At 40.8% G+C, this 20617-nt stretch overlaps 1 protein-coding gene across 8 annotated transcripts in view; it reads right to left on the bottom strand.

Annotated features, from left to right (window-relative positions):
• LOC142474735 (cytochrome P450 2C20-like) overlaps nucleotides 1-20617 on the bottom strand; it is a 164572-nt gene that overhangs the window by 37725 nt on the left and 106230 nt on the right. For 7 of the 8 annotated variants that reach the window (XM_075580985.1, XM_075580956.1, XM_075580987.1 and 4 more), the window contains exons 6-8: nucleotides 10012-10185; nucleotides 8371-8418; nucleotides 2884-3025 (exon numbers count right to left, since the gene is read on the bottom strand). In XM_075580985.1, coding sequence (XP_075437100.1) covers nucleotides 2884-3025; nucleotides 8371-8418; nucleotides 10012-10185 — 364 coding nt within the window. The remainder of the gene's footprint in view (nucleotides 1-2883; nucleotides 3026-8370; nucleotides 8419-10011; nucleotides 10186-20617) is intronic. The other variant, XM_075580968.1, reaches the window with a different exon arrangement.

The raw sequence follows: 20617 nt of genomic DNA, 5'->3' as shown, positions 1-20617 counted from the left end.
AACCCATCCAAAACTAATCCAGACAACTCAACCCATCCAAAGTTATCTCAGACAACTCAACCCATTCAAAACTAATCCAGACAACTCAACCCATTCAGTTATCTCAGACAACTCAACCCATCCAAAGTTATCTCAGACAGCTCAATCCATCCAAAACTAATCCAGACAACTCAATTCAACCAACACTAATCCAGACAACTCAACCCAACCAAAGGATAATTCAGACAACTCAACCCTGCCAAAACTAACCCAGACAACTCAACCCATCCAGTAATCTCAGACAACTCAACCCATCCAAAACTAATCCAGACAACTCAACCCATCCAAAGTTATCTCAGACAACTCAACCCATTCAAAACTAATCCAGACAACTCAACCCATACAAAGTTATCTCAGACAACTCAACCCATCCAAAACTAACCCAGACAACTCAACCCATTCAGTTATCTCAGACAACTCAACCGATTCAAAACTAATCCAGACAACTCAACCCATCCAAAGTTATCTCAGACAACTCAACCCATCCAAAACTAATCCAGACAACTCAACCCATCCAAAGTTATCTCAGACAGCTCAACCCATCCAAAGTTATCTCAGACAACTCAACCCATTCAAAACAAATCCAGACAACTCAACCCATCCAAAGTTATCTCAGACAACTCAACCCATCCAAAACGAATCCAGACAACTCAATTCAACCAACACTAATCCGGACAACTCAACTCAACCAAAGGATAATTCAGACAACTCAACCCCGCCAAAAATAATCCAGACAACTCAACCCATTCAGTTATCTCAGACAACTCAACCCATCCAAAACGAATCCAGACAACTCAACCCATCCAAAGTTATCTCAGACAACTCAACCCATCCAAAACTAATCCAGACAACTCAATTCAACCAACACTAATCCGGACAACTCAACCCAACCAAAGGATAATTCAGACAACTCAACCCTGCCAAAACTAACCCAGACAACTCAACCCATCCAGTTATCTCAGACAACTCAACCCATCCCAAACTAATCCAGACAACTCAATTCAACGAATACTAATCCAGACAACTCAACCCAACGAGGGCTAATCCAGACAACTCAACCCAAGTAAAGCGAATCCAGACAACTCAACGCAACCAGAGGTAATCCAGACAATTTAGCCCAGTCAAACCCAATCCAGGCAATTTAACCCAACTAAAGCTAATCTTCAAGACAACCCAATACAAGCAAAGATATTCACCAAGACAAGTCAACCCAACCAAACCAATGCTTATCCAGACAATCCAACCAAAACTAATTGACACAACCCAAATGAACCCCATAAAAACTATTTCAGATAACCCAAACCTAAGCTAATGCAGACACTATAACACAAATTATAAAAAAAAACAAAGCTAATCCACCCAAACCTAATGTAGACAATTTAAACCAACCCAACCATCAAACTAATTCAGGAGATAGTGTTCTATTGACACAGTGTCTCCTTCACTTGGACCACTGCAACCCTGCCTACCACACATGAGTTTACCCAAACCTTCCAGTAATTGCCCTTCCAAAACCAACACCAGCCCAAATTTGCTATCTCAGACTTTTCTGCTGTGAACAACCCATACTATACTCACAGCCATGTGTACATATAGAAAGAGCATAGTGTCACTCACACTCCTAGCTCCTCCCTGGGCTCAGGCCCCGGTCCCTCTCTCACACATACAAAGGGCATGGTGTCACTCACACTCCTAGCTCCTCCCTGGGCTCAGACCCCCGGTCCCTCTCTCACACATACAAAGGACATGGTGTCACTCACACTCCTAGCTCCTCCCTGGGCTCAGACCCCCGGTCCCTCTCTCACACATACAAAGGGCATGGTGTCACTCACACTCCTAGCTCCTCCCTGGGCTCAGACCCCCGGTCCCTCTCTCACACATACAAAGGACATGGTGTCACTCACACTCCTAGCTCCTCCCTGGGCTCAGACCCCCGGTCCCTCTCTCACACATACAAAGGGCCTGGTGTCACTCACACTCCTAGCTCCTCCCTGGGCTCAGACCCCCGGTCCCCCTCTCACACATAGAAAGGACATGGTGTCACTCACACTCCTAGCTCCTCCCTGGGCTCAGACCCCCGGTCCCTCTCTCACACATACAAAGGGCATGGTGTCACTCACACTCCTAGCTCCTCCCTGGGCTCAGACCCCCGGTCCCCCTCTCACACATACAAAGGGCATGGTGTCACTCACACTCCTAGCTCCTCCCTGGGCTCAGACCCCCGGTCCCCCTCTCACACATACAAAGGGCATGGTGTCACTCACACTCCTAGCTCCTCCCTGGGCTCAGACCCCCGGTCCCTCTCTCACACATACAAAGGACATGGTGTCACTCACACTCCTAGCTCCTCCCTGGGCTCAGACCCCCGGTCCCTCTCTCACACATACAAAGGACATGGTGTCACTCACACTCCTAGCTCCTCCCTGGGCTCAGACCCCCGGTCCCTCTCTCACACATACAAAGCACATGGTGTCACTCACACTCCTAGCTCCTCTCTGGGCTCAGACCCCCGGTCCCTCCCTCACACATACAAAGCACATGGTGTCACTCACACTCCTAGCTCCTCCCTGGGCTCAGACCCACGGTCCCTAACTCTCACACATACAAAGGACATGGTGTCACTCACACTCCTAGCTCCTCCCTGGGCTCAGACCCCCAGTCCCTCTCTCACACATACAAAGGACATGGTGTCACTCACACTCCTAGCTCCTCCCTGGGCTCAGACCCCCGGTCCCTCTCTCACACATACAAAGGACATGGTGTCACTCACACTCCTAGCTCCTCCCTGGGCTCAGACCCCCGGTCCCCCTCTCACACATAGAAAGGACAAGGTGTCACTCTTACCCTGGATGTCAGGGAAATAGGATATGACAGCCAGGCAGTACTTCAGGGTGATGGTTGAGGTGTGAGTCCCCGCCACTAACAGAGACATTGTTGTCATTTCCAGGCTATATTCACAGAAGCTGGTATCTGCCGCCAGCTCCTCCTGGGGAATCATATAATGAAATACGGTCACCCAGTCACCACAACATGGAGTCACTGAGCTTCTTCCCATCGCAATATGGAAACAAGCCTCGTCATACGTAGAACTGCAGAATATAGCAAAAAACAGAAGTGCGCTATACAATATAAACTAATCAATTGAAAAGATGCACATGTAGCCCCGGTAAGGAATGGGGGCTATATATCTTTCTCCTACTGGTGTAAGTAGTTATCATGGGTTTCCCCTGCTTCAAGCCCTGCCGTGATTGGTGGAGGTAGGCCCCTTGACTCTGTGTGGAAGGCATGAGACACAGGGGAGGGCCTGCTAACATCGTGAGGGGTGGGGCTGACTAAAGTTAGTCTTGCCTGTTCCTGTAAGAGACAAGTAGTTCTTTTCTGGGTTCAGAAGTGTTGGAGTGACTGACCAGAGGGTCATGATTAGAGTGATACCTGTGCTAGGAGGAGAAGCTAAGGCCCAGCCTGATTAGAGCTGATCGCACTATAGTGCGGTGGACCAATGCCCCTCCCCCTGCTCAGGGGGTGAGGGGGGGAATCTAGCCTCACCCAGAGGGTATACCCTTGGGTGGGTGTCGGGGGTATTGAAGCTCCATACAGCCCACGCTGCAGGGGTACAGCCTGGAGGAGAAGGAGAGGAGGAGAAGACCCTGCACACTGTACCTGAGTGCTGCTGTGTATGAACTGCTGCTGTGTGCTGCTACAGAGAGAATAAAGAGACATTGCTGCTTTTATCAAAGACTTGTGTGTAAGACTGAAATCTCTCGCCCTGAAGCAAAGGGCTGTCTGGAAGGATTTCACCCTACATCCTAAGGGCTTACCAGAGATGGAGGCGCTGCACCGTTACTGCTAAAAAGATGAAGGCAGATACCCCAGAAGCCTGCCCCTGTTGTCCCCTATACCACCGCGGGAGACTCAGGCCCTCCTGTTCCTCACAGGTACGCACCACCATAGTACATGTAGCCAGCCCTCACTACACCCTAGGGCTCCAGTCTGCGACCAGGGGGGGGGGGGGAGGATTATGGGTTACACACATATATTATCGTCTGAACAAATAAAATACTCTCCCTGCAGCTGGCCCAGACTCTCACCCAGAGAGATAAAGTCACAGTACAGTAGATAGAAAAACCACCTATAGGGCACAGGAGAGAAAAAAACAAAACGTAGTGTAATCTGTAAACATTGATTGCATATTCCTGCTATAAAGAAATGCACGTACTGGATGTCAATTCAACTCGTGCAGAAAGCAAATGGTATCTGCTGAGGGCAATCTTCAGATAATCCACGATTCCAATTCCTTATAGTCTGTTGAGCTACAGTGGCGGCCGCCTTTAGCCTCCTGCGGCCTTTTCCCCGCGATTTTTAAAATCGTGGGCAGATCGCAGGCTGATGGGGGCCGTTTTCGGCAGTTTTGGGCGCCTGCGGGCATTTTTATTGTCTAGCGCTAAGCGCTTTCATTGTCTAGCGCTATTAGCGCTATCTGGTGATTTCGGGCCGCGCGGAAAAGGTCCGTGAGAGACGGAAAACATCCCAATTTTTTTCGGGGATGTTGGAGATTAAAAGGGGCCGCGACAGTATGATATGCTCTCAATGGGACAAGATGAAGGACAAGGAAAAGAAAGAGAGAAAGACAGACAGCGCTCTCAAGTACAAACAATTTATTAAGCTAAAACTGCAAGGATATCTCCGTAGTAGTGGAGTCCCACTCCAGCGCTCTCCTGCATGAAGCACTCACACCGTTTCCTGAACGGACGGTGTCACAGTCCTCAGATAGTCCGTGTGAGGTTAAGAGCCCCACAGCTGTTAGGAGAGACGACCCGCGTCCCTCTCTGCCGGTCTCTCCACACACACTGACTCTTCCGATCACGTGAGGCTTCTCCTCGCGTTCTCGCCCCAAGATACGCCAGTCTCCTGATGGGCTATTGGGAGGACCACTATATATGGTCAAGGGCGGACCTTGGGGCTAACCTGGTCCTATACCAGCGCTATATTGATGACATATTGTGCATCTGGAATGGGGATATAGAATCTCTAGATGCCTTTCTGATCTATTTGAATCAGAACTCATTTAATTTGGTTTTTAATACTATATACAGTAAAGAAAAGGTGGAGTTTTTGGATCTCGTTATCTATGTAGACCAAGGGAACCTAGAAACCAAAACGTTCAATAAAACTGTTGAACGGAATACCCTTAATACTAGCCAATAGTAATCACCATCCTAATTGCCTTAGTAATGTTCCCTATGGTCAGTTTCGTCGCTTGCGACGGAATTGTTCAAATATAGATGTATTTGAAACACAAACAGGAATCTTAAGAAATAAATTCATAGATAAAAATTATAAATTGGAGACTATTGAAAATGCCTATGAGAAATCAAAAGCACTGGTCCGATCGGATTTGATAAAATATAATAATACTGAAAGAACCAATGAGACCAATCACAGTGAATTTGCCTTTTTTACCCAATATAGTAGTCAATCAACGCAGGTTAGGAATATATTGACTAAACACTGGGAGATCCTGACTAAGGACCCAGTATTACAAACGCTCTTGCCTAAGAACCCAAAAATAATATTCACCAAAGCTAGAAATATTAAAAATCAAATAGCCCCCAGCCAGATAAAGAAGGTGAATGTCAATAGTAATTGGTTAACAGCTACCAAAAGACCAATGGGTTTCTTTAAATGTATGAAATAGCCGTGTAGCCAGGTCCCCCAGTGTCACGCTTATCTCCGCTCTGCTGGGAGAATAAGGGAAGGTTGCAGAGCGTGCAGGGAGCGCTACGGAGCACCGGAGGCTCCGCGGTGACCCGAGCGTTCAGGGCGCTGCCATGCTGGGTATTCGCGCGTGTGCAGTGAGATCCGTGGAGATGGTGACAGAGGAGAGGTCGCGCATGTGCGGTAGGGGTTGTGTTAGCCCGCGAAGCGTGGGCCAATCACAGGGGGGCGTAGCACAAGGGACTACAAGTCCCAGGAGCCTCAGCGAGACCAGGTGACGCCAGGGAGCATATAGGGCGACAGGATTCGCGGGAGGAAGAGTTAGGAGGTTGCGCGGGGGAGCATGTTAGGCAGAGAAGACCGGGAAGGAAGGAGAAGGAGCTCTGCGTGTAGGGAGGCGAGTAGCCCCTACACTAGGCCCTATACCCCAGGCCCAGTTAGACCCTGAGTCACAGTCAGTGAAGTTGATGCAGGGACGGGCCCTAGGATAGGAACCTGTCACTTTAGAGAAAGAGAAGTGTTATACCCAGAGACTGTCGCGGCACCATAGCAGAGGTTTGGGCTCAGACCTCTTCAAGCACAGCAGCAGCCGACCGGGTGGGATCGCCCTGGAAGGTACCCTGGAGTGTCTTCATCGTCGGATCCTTTGTGAAGCCCGTTTGCAGGTCCGGGCGCTGGAGCGCTCGGCAGGTAACACCCATAAGTGCACCAACTATAAATCAGTACATAGTGGCTGCGCAGTCACACACACATACCTCACTTTGGGGGGTGGGGTTGTGGTGTGGGGAGTTGGACACGGTGTGGTTACACGGTGAGGGGTCGCGTCCTGCGAGACGCGTTAGTTATTGTGTCTCCTATACAGAGGGACACTCACTGTATGACATGCAAGGTTATGGTTACCGTTAGTAAAGTCACTGTTTCTTTTATATGCTGTGTGTGTAGTATTACATTATTGTCCTGTGAGGAACCACTCCCGCTCTGCTGGGAGCCATCACAGGTGGAGGCGCTGCACTTGGTAAGAAGTTATCGGTATACATATGTGTTGCCCCAGGCTCTCTGTGGCGGAGGCTTAAGCCCTGTGAGCCAACAGGTTACACAGCATTGGTAGCGCACTGTATTCAGCAGGAAGCAGGGCTACCGCTGTAAAAGCAATACCTTAACTAGCGGTTCAATTAAAGAGTTTGTATCCCATCATACAGGGAAAAGTATATAATTCAAGATTTCATCCCTTGCGATTCTACCTTCGTGGTTTATCTTTTGATCTGTCCATGTAACAAATATTATATTGGGCGGACAATAAGGAAATTTAAAACACGAATGTCAGAACACATTAGAAATATTAGAATTGGCTTGGAAACACATAGTGTGACTTTAGGGTACAGTATGCCATAATAGAGATCCGACTGGTATAAAGTTTTTTGGCATTGAAATATCCAGATTGTATTATCGAGGTGGAGATAGAGTTCTGTCGATGAATCGGCTAGAAACCATTTGGATTTTCAAATTAAAGACTTTGGCACCTATGGGATTAAATTTGGATATTGATTTAGTATCATTCTTATAATCATTTTAATAGTCATATCAGTGTGTCTTTATATAATTTTAGGAATCATTATGTTGTTTTTACAATTAATTTTGGTTTTAAAATTATTGGGTGGTGGAGATTCTTCTTTTGAAGAGATTATTAACATCATCTTATCAATAGTATGTACAATGATGTAATTTATCATTGATTGTATGCTCCTGATATGTCTGTATATATCTGTTTATTACCTGCTTATGTTGTCCTCACAATAGTTTATTTGTATATCCCAATAGTCTAACATGTTAAGTGATGTATATTTGCTAGGTATATCTTTTAGCCTTATCAATGAAAGGGTATATATAGGGCTGGCAGCTTCTACATGTGCCCCTGACGAAGCCTACGGCGAAACGAGTAGGGTGGAGAGTAAGGTGAAGCCGTGTGAGTCTGAGTGGCCACCTCTGGAAACTCCCCTGCTATCCTTTGAGGAAATCTCGCGAGAACGCGAGGAGAAGCCTCACGTGATCGGAAGAGTCAGTGTGTGTGGAGACAACAGCAGAGAGGGACGCGGGTCGTCTCTCCGAACACCTGTGGGTCTCTTAACCTCACACGGACTATCTGAGGACTGTGACACCGTGAGGAAAGGACGCAGGGCGTCCGTTCAGGAAACGGTGTGAGTGCTTCATGCAGGAGAGCGCTGGAGTGGGACTCCCCTACTACGGAGATATCCTTGCAGTTGTAGCTTAAAAAATTGTTTGTACTTGAGAGCGCTGTCTCTCTTTCTCTCTTTTCCTTATCCTTCATCTTATCCCATTGAGAGCATATCGACAGTCTATAAGGAATTGGAATCGTGGATTATCTGAAGATTGCCCTCAGCAGATACCATTTGCTTTCTGCACGAATTGAATTGACATCCAGTACGTGCATTTCTTTATAGCAGGAATATGCAATCAATGTTTACAGATTACACTACGTTTTGTTTTTTTTCTCTCCTGTGCCCTATAGGTCGTTTTTCTATCTATAGAACTGCAGGAACGGGCTCACCACAGGGGCAGTTCATTTCTGACAGCAACATATTACCAAGAATAACTCACTGGGTGATGTTGGGTGATGGAAACGTGCCCCGGGGTTTCTAAGGAGATCTGTCAAAAAATTGCTGAAAACAATTCACTTATACAGAGGACATGTTGTACCGAACCAGTATATTTCTGGGAAATTACTCAGTGACGGTCAGGGGTTAACCAGGCTATACAATAAAGGCTTAATCCCATCTGGTTACCTCTGAAAATGTGGGGTCCCTGGTAGCTACCTAGCACCATAAGCCAGGGGCCAGGGATAATACATGGTGTCACTCAGACTCCTAGCTCCCTCCCTGCTATAACAGTAAAGTGACCCTGCTTCTCTGTCTACACGTCCCCTTTGCCTTAGAAACGTGACGTTTCTTGTGTGTAAGTTTTAGGTGGGGTATTTGGGTCAAAATGCAATTATTTTGTTTTCAGGCGCTCGGGGGCCAAAGATACCGGTAGTCCCCTAATTTTCCCCCGACGTGCAGGCACTATTTGCCGGTACGCGGGTGGAAATACACCGGGGCCACCCAGTGTCCCCCAGACTTCTGGTTTTCGAGCCCAGGTCCATCTCCCGCACAGATATGGGCGTCCCCCAGAGATATTGTGTAATAAAACATCATTTATTATGAGTTGTGCATTTACTATAAATGTCTATTCAGCCGGCCCGGGCATATACAGAGGTGCCGGGGTGTCTGGATAGACCTTGTAGTTCTAAGGGGAGACGGGATGTTGAGAGGTGTCGGGGTGCCAAATGGCCGGGGCAGGGGGATGTGTGAAACTACTGTATATATAAATCAACTCACACGGCCTTGTGTGAGCCCCTTCCCTCAGAGTTGATGCTTCAATATCAAATCAGATTTTTGTGGGTCTTCCAAATCAGACACGTCCTCTCAGTGATTCCCAATCGGGTATTGTGAGCAAAAGGCTTTTTCTGGGCTATGCTACTTGGAAGGAGGGACTCCCCAGGCTCTCTCTGTGGGCACCACCAGGTCTGCAGGCGCCTCCGAGGGCCCCAGATTGTTCAGCGGGAGATTTACTGCACCGAAAATCTGGAGGAGTTTTTACAGCTGATTAATGGGACACAGAATTGAACCCATTCAACGATATTGTGCGTCAGGGACTGTGGGAGAGGTGCCACGTGCTCACCATACCCGATTGGGAGCCACTGAGAGGACGTGTCTGATTTGGAAGACCCAGAAAAATCTGATTTGACATTGAAGCATCATCTCTCTGAGGGAAGGGGCTCACACAAGGCCGTGTGAGTTAATTTATATATAGTTTCACACATCCCCCTCCCTCTTCCCCTCCCCCTCCCCCCCCATTCTCCCTGTCTCACATTCCCCACTGTGGGAGCCTTATTTTTCATGCTATTAACAAATTGCCGCTGTTATTGTCTTTTTTCTGAGATTGACCGTCTGCGCTGACCATCATCCCGTTTCCAATATTCATTATTTCCCTGTTTTTTCAGAATAGTTCAAGTTTTCCAGAGAAAATAAAATGTTATAGGATGAACAAATAAATATTTTGGCACTCCTATTACTCTACATGTCCCTGAGCAACGCGGCTTGAACAGGAAGGTGGTCAGATATGGCGGGAAAGTCTACTTGTCTAGGATTGGATTGTTCCGATGGGGACTCTGTCTCACTGCATACTATAGAGCGATGTTACCTGTTTCATCTTCACTAGAAAGAAGTCCATGAAATCCTTTGGAGAGCTCGGGTCCAGAGCCGGTCTGTGGAGATCAATCTGCTCTTTGATAAAGGTCTGAAGATACAGGTTGTTTTGTAAAAACTTGCGCCTGATGAAGGGCACGTACATCAGCCCCGGGAACATGTTGCACAGCTGCGATGTATAAAATACACATCCGTGAAATCAGTTCAATGAAAGACACATATCATGAGTGAAACTGGAGGATTAAGAAGCAAGATCGTCATGGGAAGATCGTCACGGGAAGATCGTCACGGGAAGATCGTAATGGGAAGATCGTAATGGGAAGATCGTCACGGGAAGATCGTCACGGGAAGATCGTCACGGGAAGATCGTCACGGGAAGATCAGAAAGGGAAGATCAGAAAGGAAAGATCAGAAAGGAAAGATCAGAAAGGAAAGATCAGAAAGGAAAGATCAGAAAGGAAAGATCGTCACGGGAAGACCGTCACGGGAAGACCGTCACGGGAAGACCGTCACGGGAAGACCGTCACCGTCACGGGAAGATCGTCATGGGAAGATCGTCACGAGAAGATCATTACAGGAAGATCGTGCTTTGCATATGTTCCTGTTGGGTATATGTGTGTGTTTTCCTGTTGGGTACATGTGTTCTTTGTATATTTTCCTGTTGGGTATATGTGTTCTTTGTATATTTTCCTGTTGGGTATATGTGTGCTTTCTATATTTTCCTGTTGGGTAATGTGTTCTTTGTATATTTTCCTGTTGGATATATGTGTTATTTGTATATGTTCCTGTTGGGTATATGTGTGCTTTGTATATTTTCCTGTTGGGTACATGTGTGCTTTGTATATTTTCCTGTTGGGTACATGTGTATGGTATATTTTCCTGTTGGGTATATGTGTGTTTTGTATATTTTCCTGTTGGTTATATCTGTGCTTTGTATATGTTCCTGTTGGGTATATGTGTGTTTTGTATATTTTCCTGTTGGGTATATGTGTGTTTTGTATATTTTCCTGTTGGTTATATCTGTGCTTTGTATATGTTCCTGTTGGGTATATGTGTGTTTTGTATATTTTCCTGTTGGGTATATGTGTTCTTTGTATATTTTCCTGTTGGGTATATGTGTGCTTTGTATATTTTTCTGTTGGGTATATTTTCCTGTTGGGTATATGTGTTCTTTGTATATTTTCCTGTTGGGTATACACTGGCGACACACTTTATTCGAGCTCGGCTAGTCCCACGAATTCGGGTATACCCGGGTGTATTGAGGTTTGTGACTGTTTTCTGCCCGAGTGCATTGGGTTATTTTCCAGGCAGGGATTGAAGCATTTTATTTCCGCTGGCTGCAATACTGCACAGTATATATATATATACTGCATTACAATTCATGAATTTATGCCATCTGGTAGACACGCGAACCATTGCAGCCTATTAAATCCTAATCATTATCATTTAACAGATCAGCCGCCCGTCAGCCAGGCATGAACCCAGGCTGGGAAGGCAAACGCAACGGGGCTTGTCAGAGGTGAGGAGCGGCGCATTCCAGGTATCTGCCAGGTACATACTGGGTATTTGCTCGAATAAAGTGTGTCGGTGCAGTATGTGTGCTTTGTATATTTTCCTGTTGGGTATATGTGTGCTTTGTATATTTTCCTATTGGGTATATGTGTGCTTTGTATATTTTCCTGTTGGGTATATGTGTGCTTTGTATATTTTCCTGTTCGGTATATGTGTGTTTTGTATATGTTCCTGTTGGGTATATGTGTGCTTTGTATATTTTCCTGTTGGGTACATGTGTTCTTTGTATATTTTCCTGTTGGGTATATGTGTGTTTTGTATATTTTCCTGTTGGGTATATGTGTGCTTTGTATATTTTCCTGTTGGGTATATGTGTGCTTTGTATATTTTTCTGTTGGGTATATTTTCCTGTTGGGTATATGTGTGCTTTGTATATTTTCCTATTGGGTGTATGTGTGCTTTATATATTTTCCTGATGGGTATATGTGTGCTTTGTATATTTTCCTGTTCGGTATATGTGTGTTTTGTATATTTTCATGTTGGGTATATGTGTGCTTTGTATATTTTCCTGTTGGGTACATGTGTTATTTGTATATGTTCCTGTTGGGTATATGTGTGCTTTGTATATTTTCCTGTTGGGTATATGTGTGCTTTGTATATTTCCCTGTTGGGTATATTTTCCTATTGGGTATATGTGTGCTTTGTATATTTTCCTGTTGGGTACATGTGTGCTTTGTATATTTTCCTGTTGGGTATATGTGTGCTTTGTATATTTCCCTGTTGGGTATATTTTCCTGTTGGGTATATGTGTGCTTTGTATATTTTCCTGTTGGGTATATTTTCCTGTTGGGTATATGTGTGCTTTGTATATTTTCCTATTGGGTATATGTGTGCTTTGTATATTTTTCTGTTGGGTACATGTGTGCTTTGTATATTTTCCTGTTGGGTATATGTGTGCTTTGTATATTTCCCTGTTGGGTATATTTTCCTGTTGGGTATATGTGTGCTTTGTATATTTTCCTGTTGGGTATATTTTCCTGTTGGGTATATGTGTGCTTTGTATATTTTCCTGTTGGGTATATGTGTGCTTTGTATATTTTTCTGTTGGGTATATTTTCCTGTTGGGTATATGTGTGCTTTGTATATTTTCCTGTTGGGTATATTTTCCTGTTGGGTATATGTGTGCTTTGTATATTTTCCTATTGGGTATATGTGTGCTTTGTATATTTTTCTGTTGGGTACATGTGTGCTTTGTATATTTTCCTGTTGGGTATATGTGTGCTTTGTATATTTTCCTGTTGGGTATATTTTCCTGTTGGGTATATGTGTGCTTTGTATATTTTCCTGTTGGGTATATTTTCCTGTTGGGTATATGTGTGCTTTGTATATTTTCCTGTTGGGTATATGTGTGCTTTGTATATTTTTCTGTTGGGTATATTTTCCTGTTGGGTATATGTGTGCTTTGTATATTTTCCTGTTGGATATATGTGTGCTTTGTATATTTTCCTGTTGGATATATGTGTGCTTTGTATATTTTCCTGTTGGGTATATGTGTGCTTTGTATATTTTCCTGTTGGGTATATGTGTGCTTTGTATATTTTCCTATTAGGTATATGTGTGTTTTGTATATTTTCCTGTTGGGTATATGTGTGCTTTGTATATTTTCCTGTTGGGTATATGTGTGCTTTGTATATTTTCCTGTTGGGTATATGTGTGCTTTCTATATTTTCCTGTTGGGTATATGTGTGCTTTCTATATTTTCCTGTTGGGTATATGTGTGTGTTTTCCTGTTGGGTACATGTGTTCTTTGTATATTTTCCTGTTGGGTATATGTGTGCTTTGTATATTTTCCTGTTGGGTATATGTGTGCTTTGCATATGTTCCTGTTGGGTATATGTGTGTGTTTTCCTGTTGGGTACATGTGTTCTTTGTATATTTTCCTGTTGGGTATATGTGTGCTTTGTATATTTTCCTGTTGGGTATATGTGTGCTTTCTATATTTTCCTGTTGGGTAATGTGTTCTTTGTATATTTTCCTGTTGGATATATGTGTTATTTGTATATGTTCCTGTTGGGTATATGTGTGCTTTGTATATTTTCCTGTTGGGTACATGTGTGCTTTGTATATGTTCCTGTTGGGTATATGTGTGCATTGTATATTTTCCTGTTGGGTACATGTGTATGGTATATTTTCCTGTTGGGTATATGTGTGTTTTGTATATTTTCCTGTTGGTTATATCTGTGCTTTGTATATGTTCCTGTTGGGTATATGTGTGTTTTGTATATTTTCCTGTTGGGTATATGTGTGTTTTGTATATTTTCTTGTTGGTTATATCTGTGCTTTGTATATGTTCCTGTTGGGTATATGTGTGTTTTGTATATTTTCCTGTTGGGTATATGTGTTCTTTGTATATTTTCCTGTTGGGTATATGTGTGCTTTGTATATTTTTCTGTTGGGTATATTTTCCTGTTGGGTATATGTGTTCTTTGTATATTTTCCTGTTGGGTATATGTGTGCTTTGTATATTTTCCTGTTGGGTATATGTGTGCTTTGTATATTTTCCTATTGGGTATATGTGTGCTTTGTATATTTTCCTGTTGGGTATATGTGTGCTTTGTATATTTTCCTGTTCGGTATATGTGTGTTTTGTATATGTTCCTGTTGGGTATATGTGTGCTTTGTATATTTTCCTGTTGGGTACATGTGTTCTTTGTATATTTTCCTGTTGGGTATATGTGTGTTTTGTATATTTTCCTGTTGGGTATATGTGTGCTTTGTATATTTTCGTGTTGGGTATATGTGTGCTTTGTATATTTTTCTGTTGGGTATATTTTCATGTTGGGTATATGTGTGCTTTGTATATTTTCCTGTTGGGTACATGTGTGCTTTGTATATTTTCCTGTTGGGTATATGTGTGCTTTGTATATTTCCCTGTTGGGTATATTTTCCTGTTGGGTATATGTGTGCTTTGTATATTTTCCTGTTGGGTATATTTTCCTGTTGGGTATATGTGTGCTTTGTATATTTTCCTATTGGGTATATGTGTGCTTTGTATATTTTTCTGTTGGGTACATGTGTGCTTTGTATATTTTCCTGTTGGGTATATGTGTGCTTTGTATATTTCCCTGTTGGGTATATTTTCCTGTTGGGTATATGTGTGCTTTGTATATTTTCCTGTTGGGTATATTTTCCTGTTGGGTATATGTGTGCTTTGTATATTTTCCTGTTGGGTATATGTGTGCTTTGTATATTTTTCTGTTGGGTATATTTTCCTGTTGGGTATATGTGTGCTTTGTATATTTTCCTGTTGGGTATATTTTCCTGTTGGGTATATGTGTGCTTTGTATATTTTCCTATTGGGTATATGTGTGCTTTGTATATTTTTCTGTTGGGTACATGTGTGCTTTGTATATTTTCCTGTTGGGTATATGTGTGCTTTGTATATTTCCCTGTTGGGTATATTTTCCTGTTGGGTATATGTGTGCTTTGTATATTTTCCTGTTGGGTATATTTTCCTGTTGGGTATATGTGTGCTTTGAATATTTTCCTGTTGGGTATATGTGTGCTTTGTATATTTTTCTGTTGGGTATATTTTCCTGTTGGGTATATGTGTGCTTTGTATATTTTCCTGTTGGATATATGTGTGCTTTGTATATTTTCCTGTTGGATATATGTGTGCTTTGTATATTTTCCTGTTGGGTATATGTGTGCTTTGTATATTTTCCTGTTGGGTATATGTGTGCTTTGTATATTTTCCTATTGGGTATATGTGTGTTTTGTATATTTTTCTGTTGGGTATATGTGTGCTTTGTATATTTTCCTGTTGGGTATATGTGTGCTTTGTATATTTTCCTGTTGGGTATATGTGTGCTTTGTATATTTTCCTATTGGGTATATGTGTGTTTTGTATATTTTCCTGTTGGGTATATGTGTTCTTTGTATATTTTCCTGTTGGGTATATGCGTGTTTTGTATATTTTCCTGTTGGGTATATGCGTGTTTTGTATATTTTCCTGTTGGGTATATGTGTGCTTTGTATATTTTCCTGTTGGGTACATGTGTTCTTTGTATATTTTCCTGTTGGGTATATGTGTGTTTTGTATATTTTCCTGTTGGGTATATGTGTGTTTTGTATATTTTCATGTTGGGTATATGTGTGTTTTGTATATTTTCCTGTTGGGTATATGTGTGTTTTGTATATTTTCCTGTTGGGTATATGTGTGTTTTGTATATTTTCCTGTTGGGTATATGTGTTCTTTGTATATTTTCCTGTTGGGTATATGTGTGTTTTGTATATTTTCCTGTTGGGTATATGTGTGTTTTGTATATTTTCCTGTTGGGTATATGTGGGCTTTGTATATTTTCCTGTTGGGTATATGTGTGCTTTCTATATTTTCCTGTTGGGTATATGTGTGCTTTCTATATTTTCCTGATGGGTATATGTGTTCTTTGTATATTTTCCTGTTGGGTATATGTGTTCTTTGTATATTTTCCTGTTGGGTATATGTGTTCTTTGTATATTTTCCTGTTGGGTATATGTGTGCTTTGTATATTTTCCTGTTGAGTATATGTGTGCTTTGTATATTTTCCTGTTGTGTATATGTGTTCTTTGTATATTTTCCTGTTGGGTATATGTGTTCTTTGTATATTTTCCTGTTGGGTATATGTGTGTTTTGTATATTTTCCTGTTGGGTATATGTGTTCTTTGTATATTTTCCTGTTGGGTATATGTGTGTTTTGTATATTTTCCTGTTGGGTATATGTGTGTTTTGTATATTTTCCTGTTGGGTATATGTGTGCTTTGTATATTTTCCTGTTGGGTATATGTGTGTTTTGTATATTTTCCTGTTGGGTATATGTGTGTTTTGTATATTTTCCTGTTGGGTATATGTGGGCTTTGTATATTTTCCTGTTGGGTATATGTGTGCTTTGTATATTTTCCTGTTGGGTATATGTGTGCTTTCTATATTTTCCTGATGGGTATATGTGTTCTTTGTATATTTTCCTGTTGGGTATATGTGTTCTTTGTATATTTTCCTGTTGGGTATATGTGTTCTTTGTATATTTTCCTGTTGGGTATATGTGTGCTTTGTATATTTTCCTGTTGGGTATATGTGTGCTTTGTATATTTTCCTGTTGGGTATATGTGTGTTTTGTATATTTTCCTGTTGGGTATATGTGTGCTTTGTATATTTTCCTGTTGGGTATATGTGTGCTTTGTATATTTTCCTGTTGGGTACATGTGTTCTTTGTATATTTTCCTATTGGGTATATGTGTGCTTTGTATATTTTCCTGTTGGGTATATGTGTGTTTGTATATTTGCCTGTTGGGTATATGTGTTCTTTGTATATTTTCCTGTTGGGTATATGTGTTCTTTCTATATTTTCCTGTTGGGTATATGTGTTCTTTGTATATTTTCCTGTTGGGTATATGTGTGCTTTGTATATTTTCCTGTTGGGTATATGTGTTCTTTGTATATTTTCCTGTTGGGTATATGTGTTCTTTGTATATTTTCCTGTTGGGTATATGTGTGTTTTGTATATTTTCCTGTTGGGTACATGTGTTCTTTGTATATTTTCCTGTTGGGTATATGTGTGTTTTGTATATTTTCCTGTTGGGTATATGTGTGTTTTGTATATTTTCCTGTTGGGTATATGTGTGCTTTGTATATTTTCCTGTTGGGTATATGTGTGCTTTGTATATTTTCCTGTTGGGTATATGTGTTCTTTGTATATTTTCCTGTTGGGTATATGTGTTCTTTGTATATTTTCCTGTTGGGTATATGTGTTCTTTGTATATTTTCCTGTTGGGTATATGTGTTCTTTGTATATTTTCCTGTTGGGTATATGTGTGTTTTGTATATTTTCCTGTTGGGTACATGTGTTCTTTGTATATTTTCCTGTTGGGTATATGTGTGTTTTGTATATTTTCCTGTTGGGTAAATGTGTTCTTTGTATATTTTCCTGTTGGGTATATGTGTGCTTTGTATATTTTCCTGTTGGGTACATGTGTTCTTTGTATATTTTCCTGTTGGGTATATGTGTGCTTTGTATATTTTCCTGTTGGGTATATGTGTATTTTGTATATTTTCCTGTTGGGTATATGTGTGCTTTGTATATTTTCCTGTTGGGTATATGTGTGCTTTGTATATTTTCCTGTTCGGTATATGTGTGTTTTGTATATGTTCCTGTTGGGTATATGTGTGCTTTGTATATTTTCCTGTTGGGTACATGTGTTCTTTGTATATTTTCCTGTTGGGTATATGTGTGTTTTGTATATTTTCCTGTTGGGTATATGTGTGCTTTGTATATTTTCCTGTTGGGTATATGTGTTCTTTGTATATTTTCCTGTTGGGTATATGTGTTCTTTGTATATTTTCCTGTTGGGTATATGTGTTCTTTGTATATTTTCCTGTTGGGTTTATGTGTGCTTTGTATATTTTCCTGTTGGGTATATGTGTGCTTTGTATACTTTCCTGTTGGGTATATTTTCCTGTTGGGTATATGTGTGCTTTGTATATTTTCCTGTTGGGTATATGTGTGCTTTGTATATTTTTCTGTTGGGTATATTTTCCTGTTGGGTATATGTGTGCTTTGTATATTTTCCTGTTGGATATATGTGTGCTTTGTATATTTTCCTGTTGGATATATGTGTGCTTTGTATATTTTCCTGTTGGGTATATGTGTGCTTTGTATATTTTCCTGTTGGATATATGTGTGCTTTGTATATTTTCCTATTGGGTATATGTGTGTTTTGTATATTTTTCTGTTGGGTATATGTGTGCTTTGTATATTTTCCTGTTGGGTATATGTGTGCTTTGTATATTTTCCTATTGGGTATATGTGTGTTTTGTATATTTTCCTGTTGGGTATATGTGTTCTTTGTATATTTTCCTGTTGGGTATATGTGTGTTTTGTATATTTTCCTGTTGGGTATATGTGTGCTTTGTATATTTTCCTGTTGGGTACATGTGTTCTTTGTATATTTTCCTGTTGGGTATATGTGTGTTTTGTATATTTTCCTGTTGGGTATATGTGTGTTTTGTATATTTTCATGTTGGGTATATGTGTGTTTTGTATATTTTCCTGTTGGGTATATGTGTGTTTTGTATATTTTCCTGTTGGGTATATGTGTGTTTTGTATATTTTCCTGTTGGGTATATGTGTTCTTTGTATATTTTCCTGTTGGGTATATGTGTGTTTTGTATATTTTCCTGTTGGGTATATGTGTGTTTTGTATATTTTCCTGTTGGGTATATGTGGGCTTTGTATATTTTCCTGTTGGGTATATGTGTGCTTTCTATATTTTCCTGTTGGGTATATGTGTGCTTTCTATATTTTCCTGATGGGTATATGTGTTCTTTGTATATTTTCCTGTTGGGTATATGTGTTCTTTGTATATTTTCCTGTTGGGTATATGTGTTCTTTGTATATTTTCCTGTTGGGTATATGTGTGCTTTGTATATTTTCCTGTTGAGTATATGTGTGCTTTGTATATTTTCCTGTTGGGTATATGTGTTCTTTGTATATTTTCCTGTTGGGTATATGTGTGCTTTGTATATTTTCCTGTTGAGTATATGTGTGCTTTGTATATTTTCCTGTTGTGTATATGTGTTCTTTGTATATTTTCCTGTTGGGTATATGTGTTCTTTGTATATTTTCCTGTTGGGTATATGTGTGTTTTGTTTATTTTCCTGTTGGGTATATGTGTTCTTTGTATATTTTCCTGTTGGGTATATGTGTGTTTTGTATATTTTCCTGTTGGGTATATGTGTGTTTTGTATATTTTCCTGTTGGGTATATGTGTGCTTTGTATATTTTCCTGTTGGGTATATGTGTGTTTTGTATATTTTCCTGTTGGGTATATGTGTGTTTTGTATATTTTCCTGTTGGGTATATGTGGGCTTTGTATATTTTCCTGTTGGGTATATGTGTGCTTTCTATATTTTCCTGTTGGGTATATGTGTGCTTTCTATATTTTCCTGATGGGTATATGTGTTCTTTGTATATTTTCCTGTTGGGTATATGTGTTCTTTGTATATTTTCCTGTTGGGTATATGTGTTCTTTGTATATTTTCCTGTTGGGTATATGTGTGCTTTGTATATTTTCCTGTTGGGTATATGTGTGCTTTGTATATTTTCCTGTTGGGTATATGTGTGTTTTGTATATTTTCCTGTTGGGTATATGTGTGCTTTGTATATTTTCCTGTTGGGTATATGTGTGCTTTGTATATTTTCCTGTTGGGTACATGTGTTCTTTGTATATTTTCCTATTGGGTATATGTGTGCTTTGTATATTTTCCTGTTGGGTATATGTGTGTTTGTATATTTGCCTGTTGGGTATATGTGTTCTTTGTATATTTTCCTGTTGGGTATATGTGTTCTTTCTATATTTTCCTGTTGGGTATATGTGTTCTTTGTATATTTTCCTGTTGGGTATATGTGTGCTTTGTATATTTTCCTGTTGGGTATATGTGTTCTTTGTATATTTTCCTGTTGGGTATATGTGTTCTTTGTATATTTTCCTGTTGGGTATATGTGTGTTTTGTATATTTTCCTGTTGGGTACATGTGTTCTTTGTATATTTTCCTGTTGGGTATATGTGTGTTTTGTATATTTTCCTGTTGGGTATATGTGTGTTTTGTATATTTTCCTGTTGGGTATATGTGTGCTTTGTATATTTTCCTGTTGGGTATATGTGTGCTTTGTATATTTTCCTGTTGGGTATATGTGTTCTTTGTATATTTTCCTGTTGGGTATATGTGTTCTTTGTATATTTTCCTGTTGGGTATATGTGTTCTTTGTATATTTTCCTGTTGGGTATATGTGTTCTTTGTATATTTTCCTGTTGGGTATATGTGTGTTTTGTATATTTTCCTGTTGGGTACATGTGTTCTTTGTATATTTTCCTGTTGGGTATATGTGTGTTTTGTATATTTTCCTGTTGGGTAAATGTGTTCTTTGTATATTTTCCTGTTGGGTATATGTGTGCTTTGTATATTTTCCTGTTGGGTACATGTGTTCTTTGTATATTTTCCTGTTGGGTATATGTGTGCTTTGTATATTTTCCTGTTGGGTATATGTGTATTT

Source organism: Ascaphus truei, chromosome 2, assembly GCF_040206685.1.
Source record: "Ascaphus truei isolate aAscTru1 chromosome 2, aAscTru1.hap1, whole genome shotgun sequence".
Lineage (NCBI taxonomy): Eukaryota > Metazoa > Chordata > Amphibia > Anura > Ascaphidae > Ascaphus > Ascaphus truei.
The sequence above is the reverse complement of the archived record's forward strand: the minus strand, read 5'-3'. Positions and strand labels throughout refer to the sequence as shown.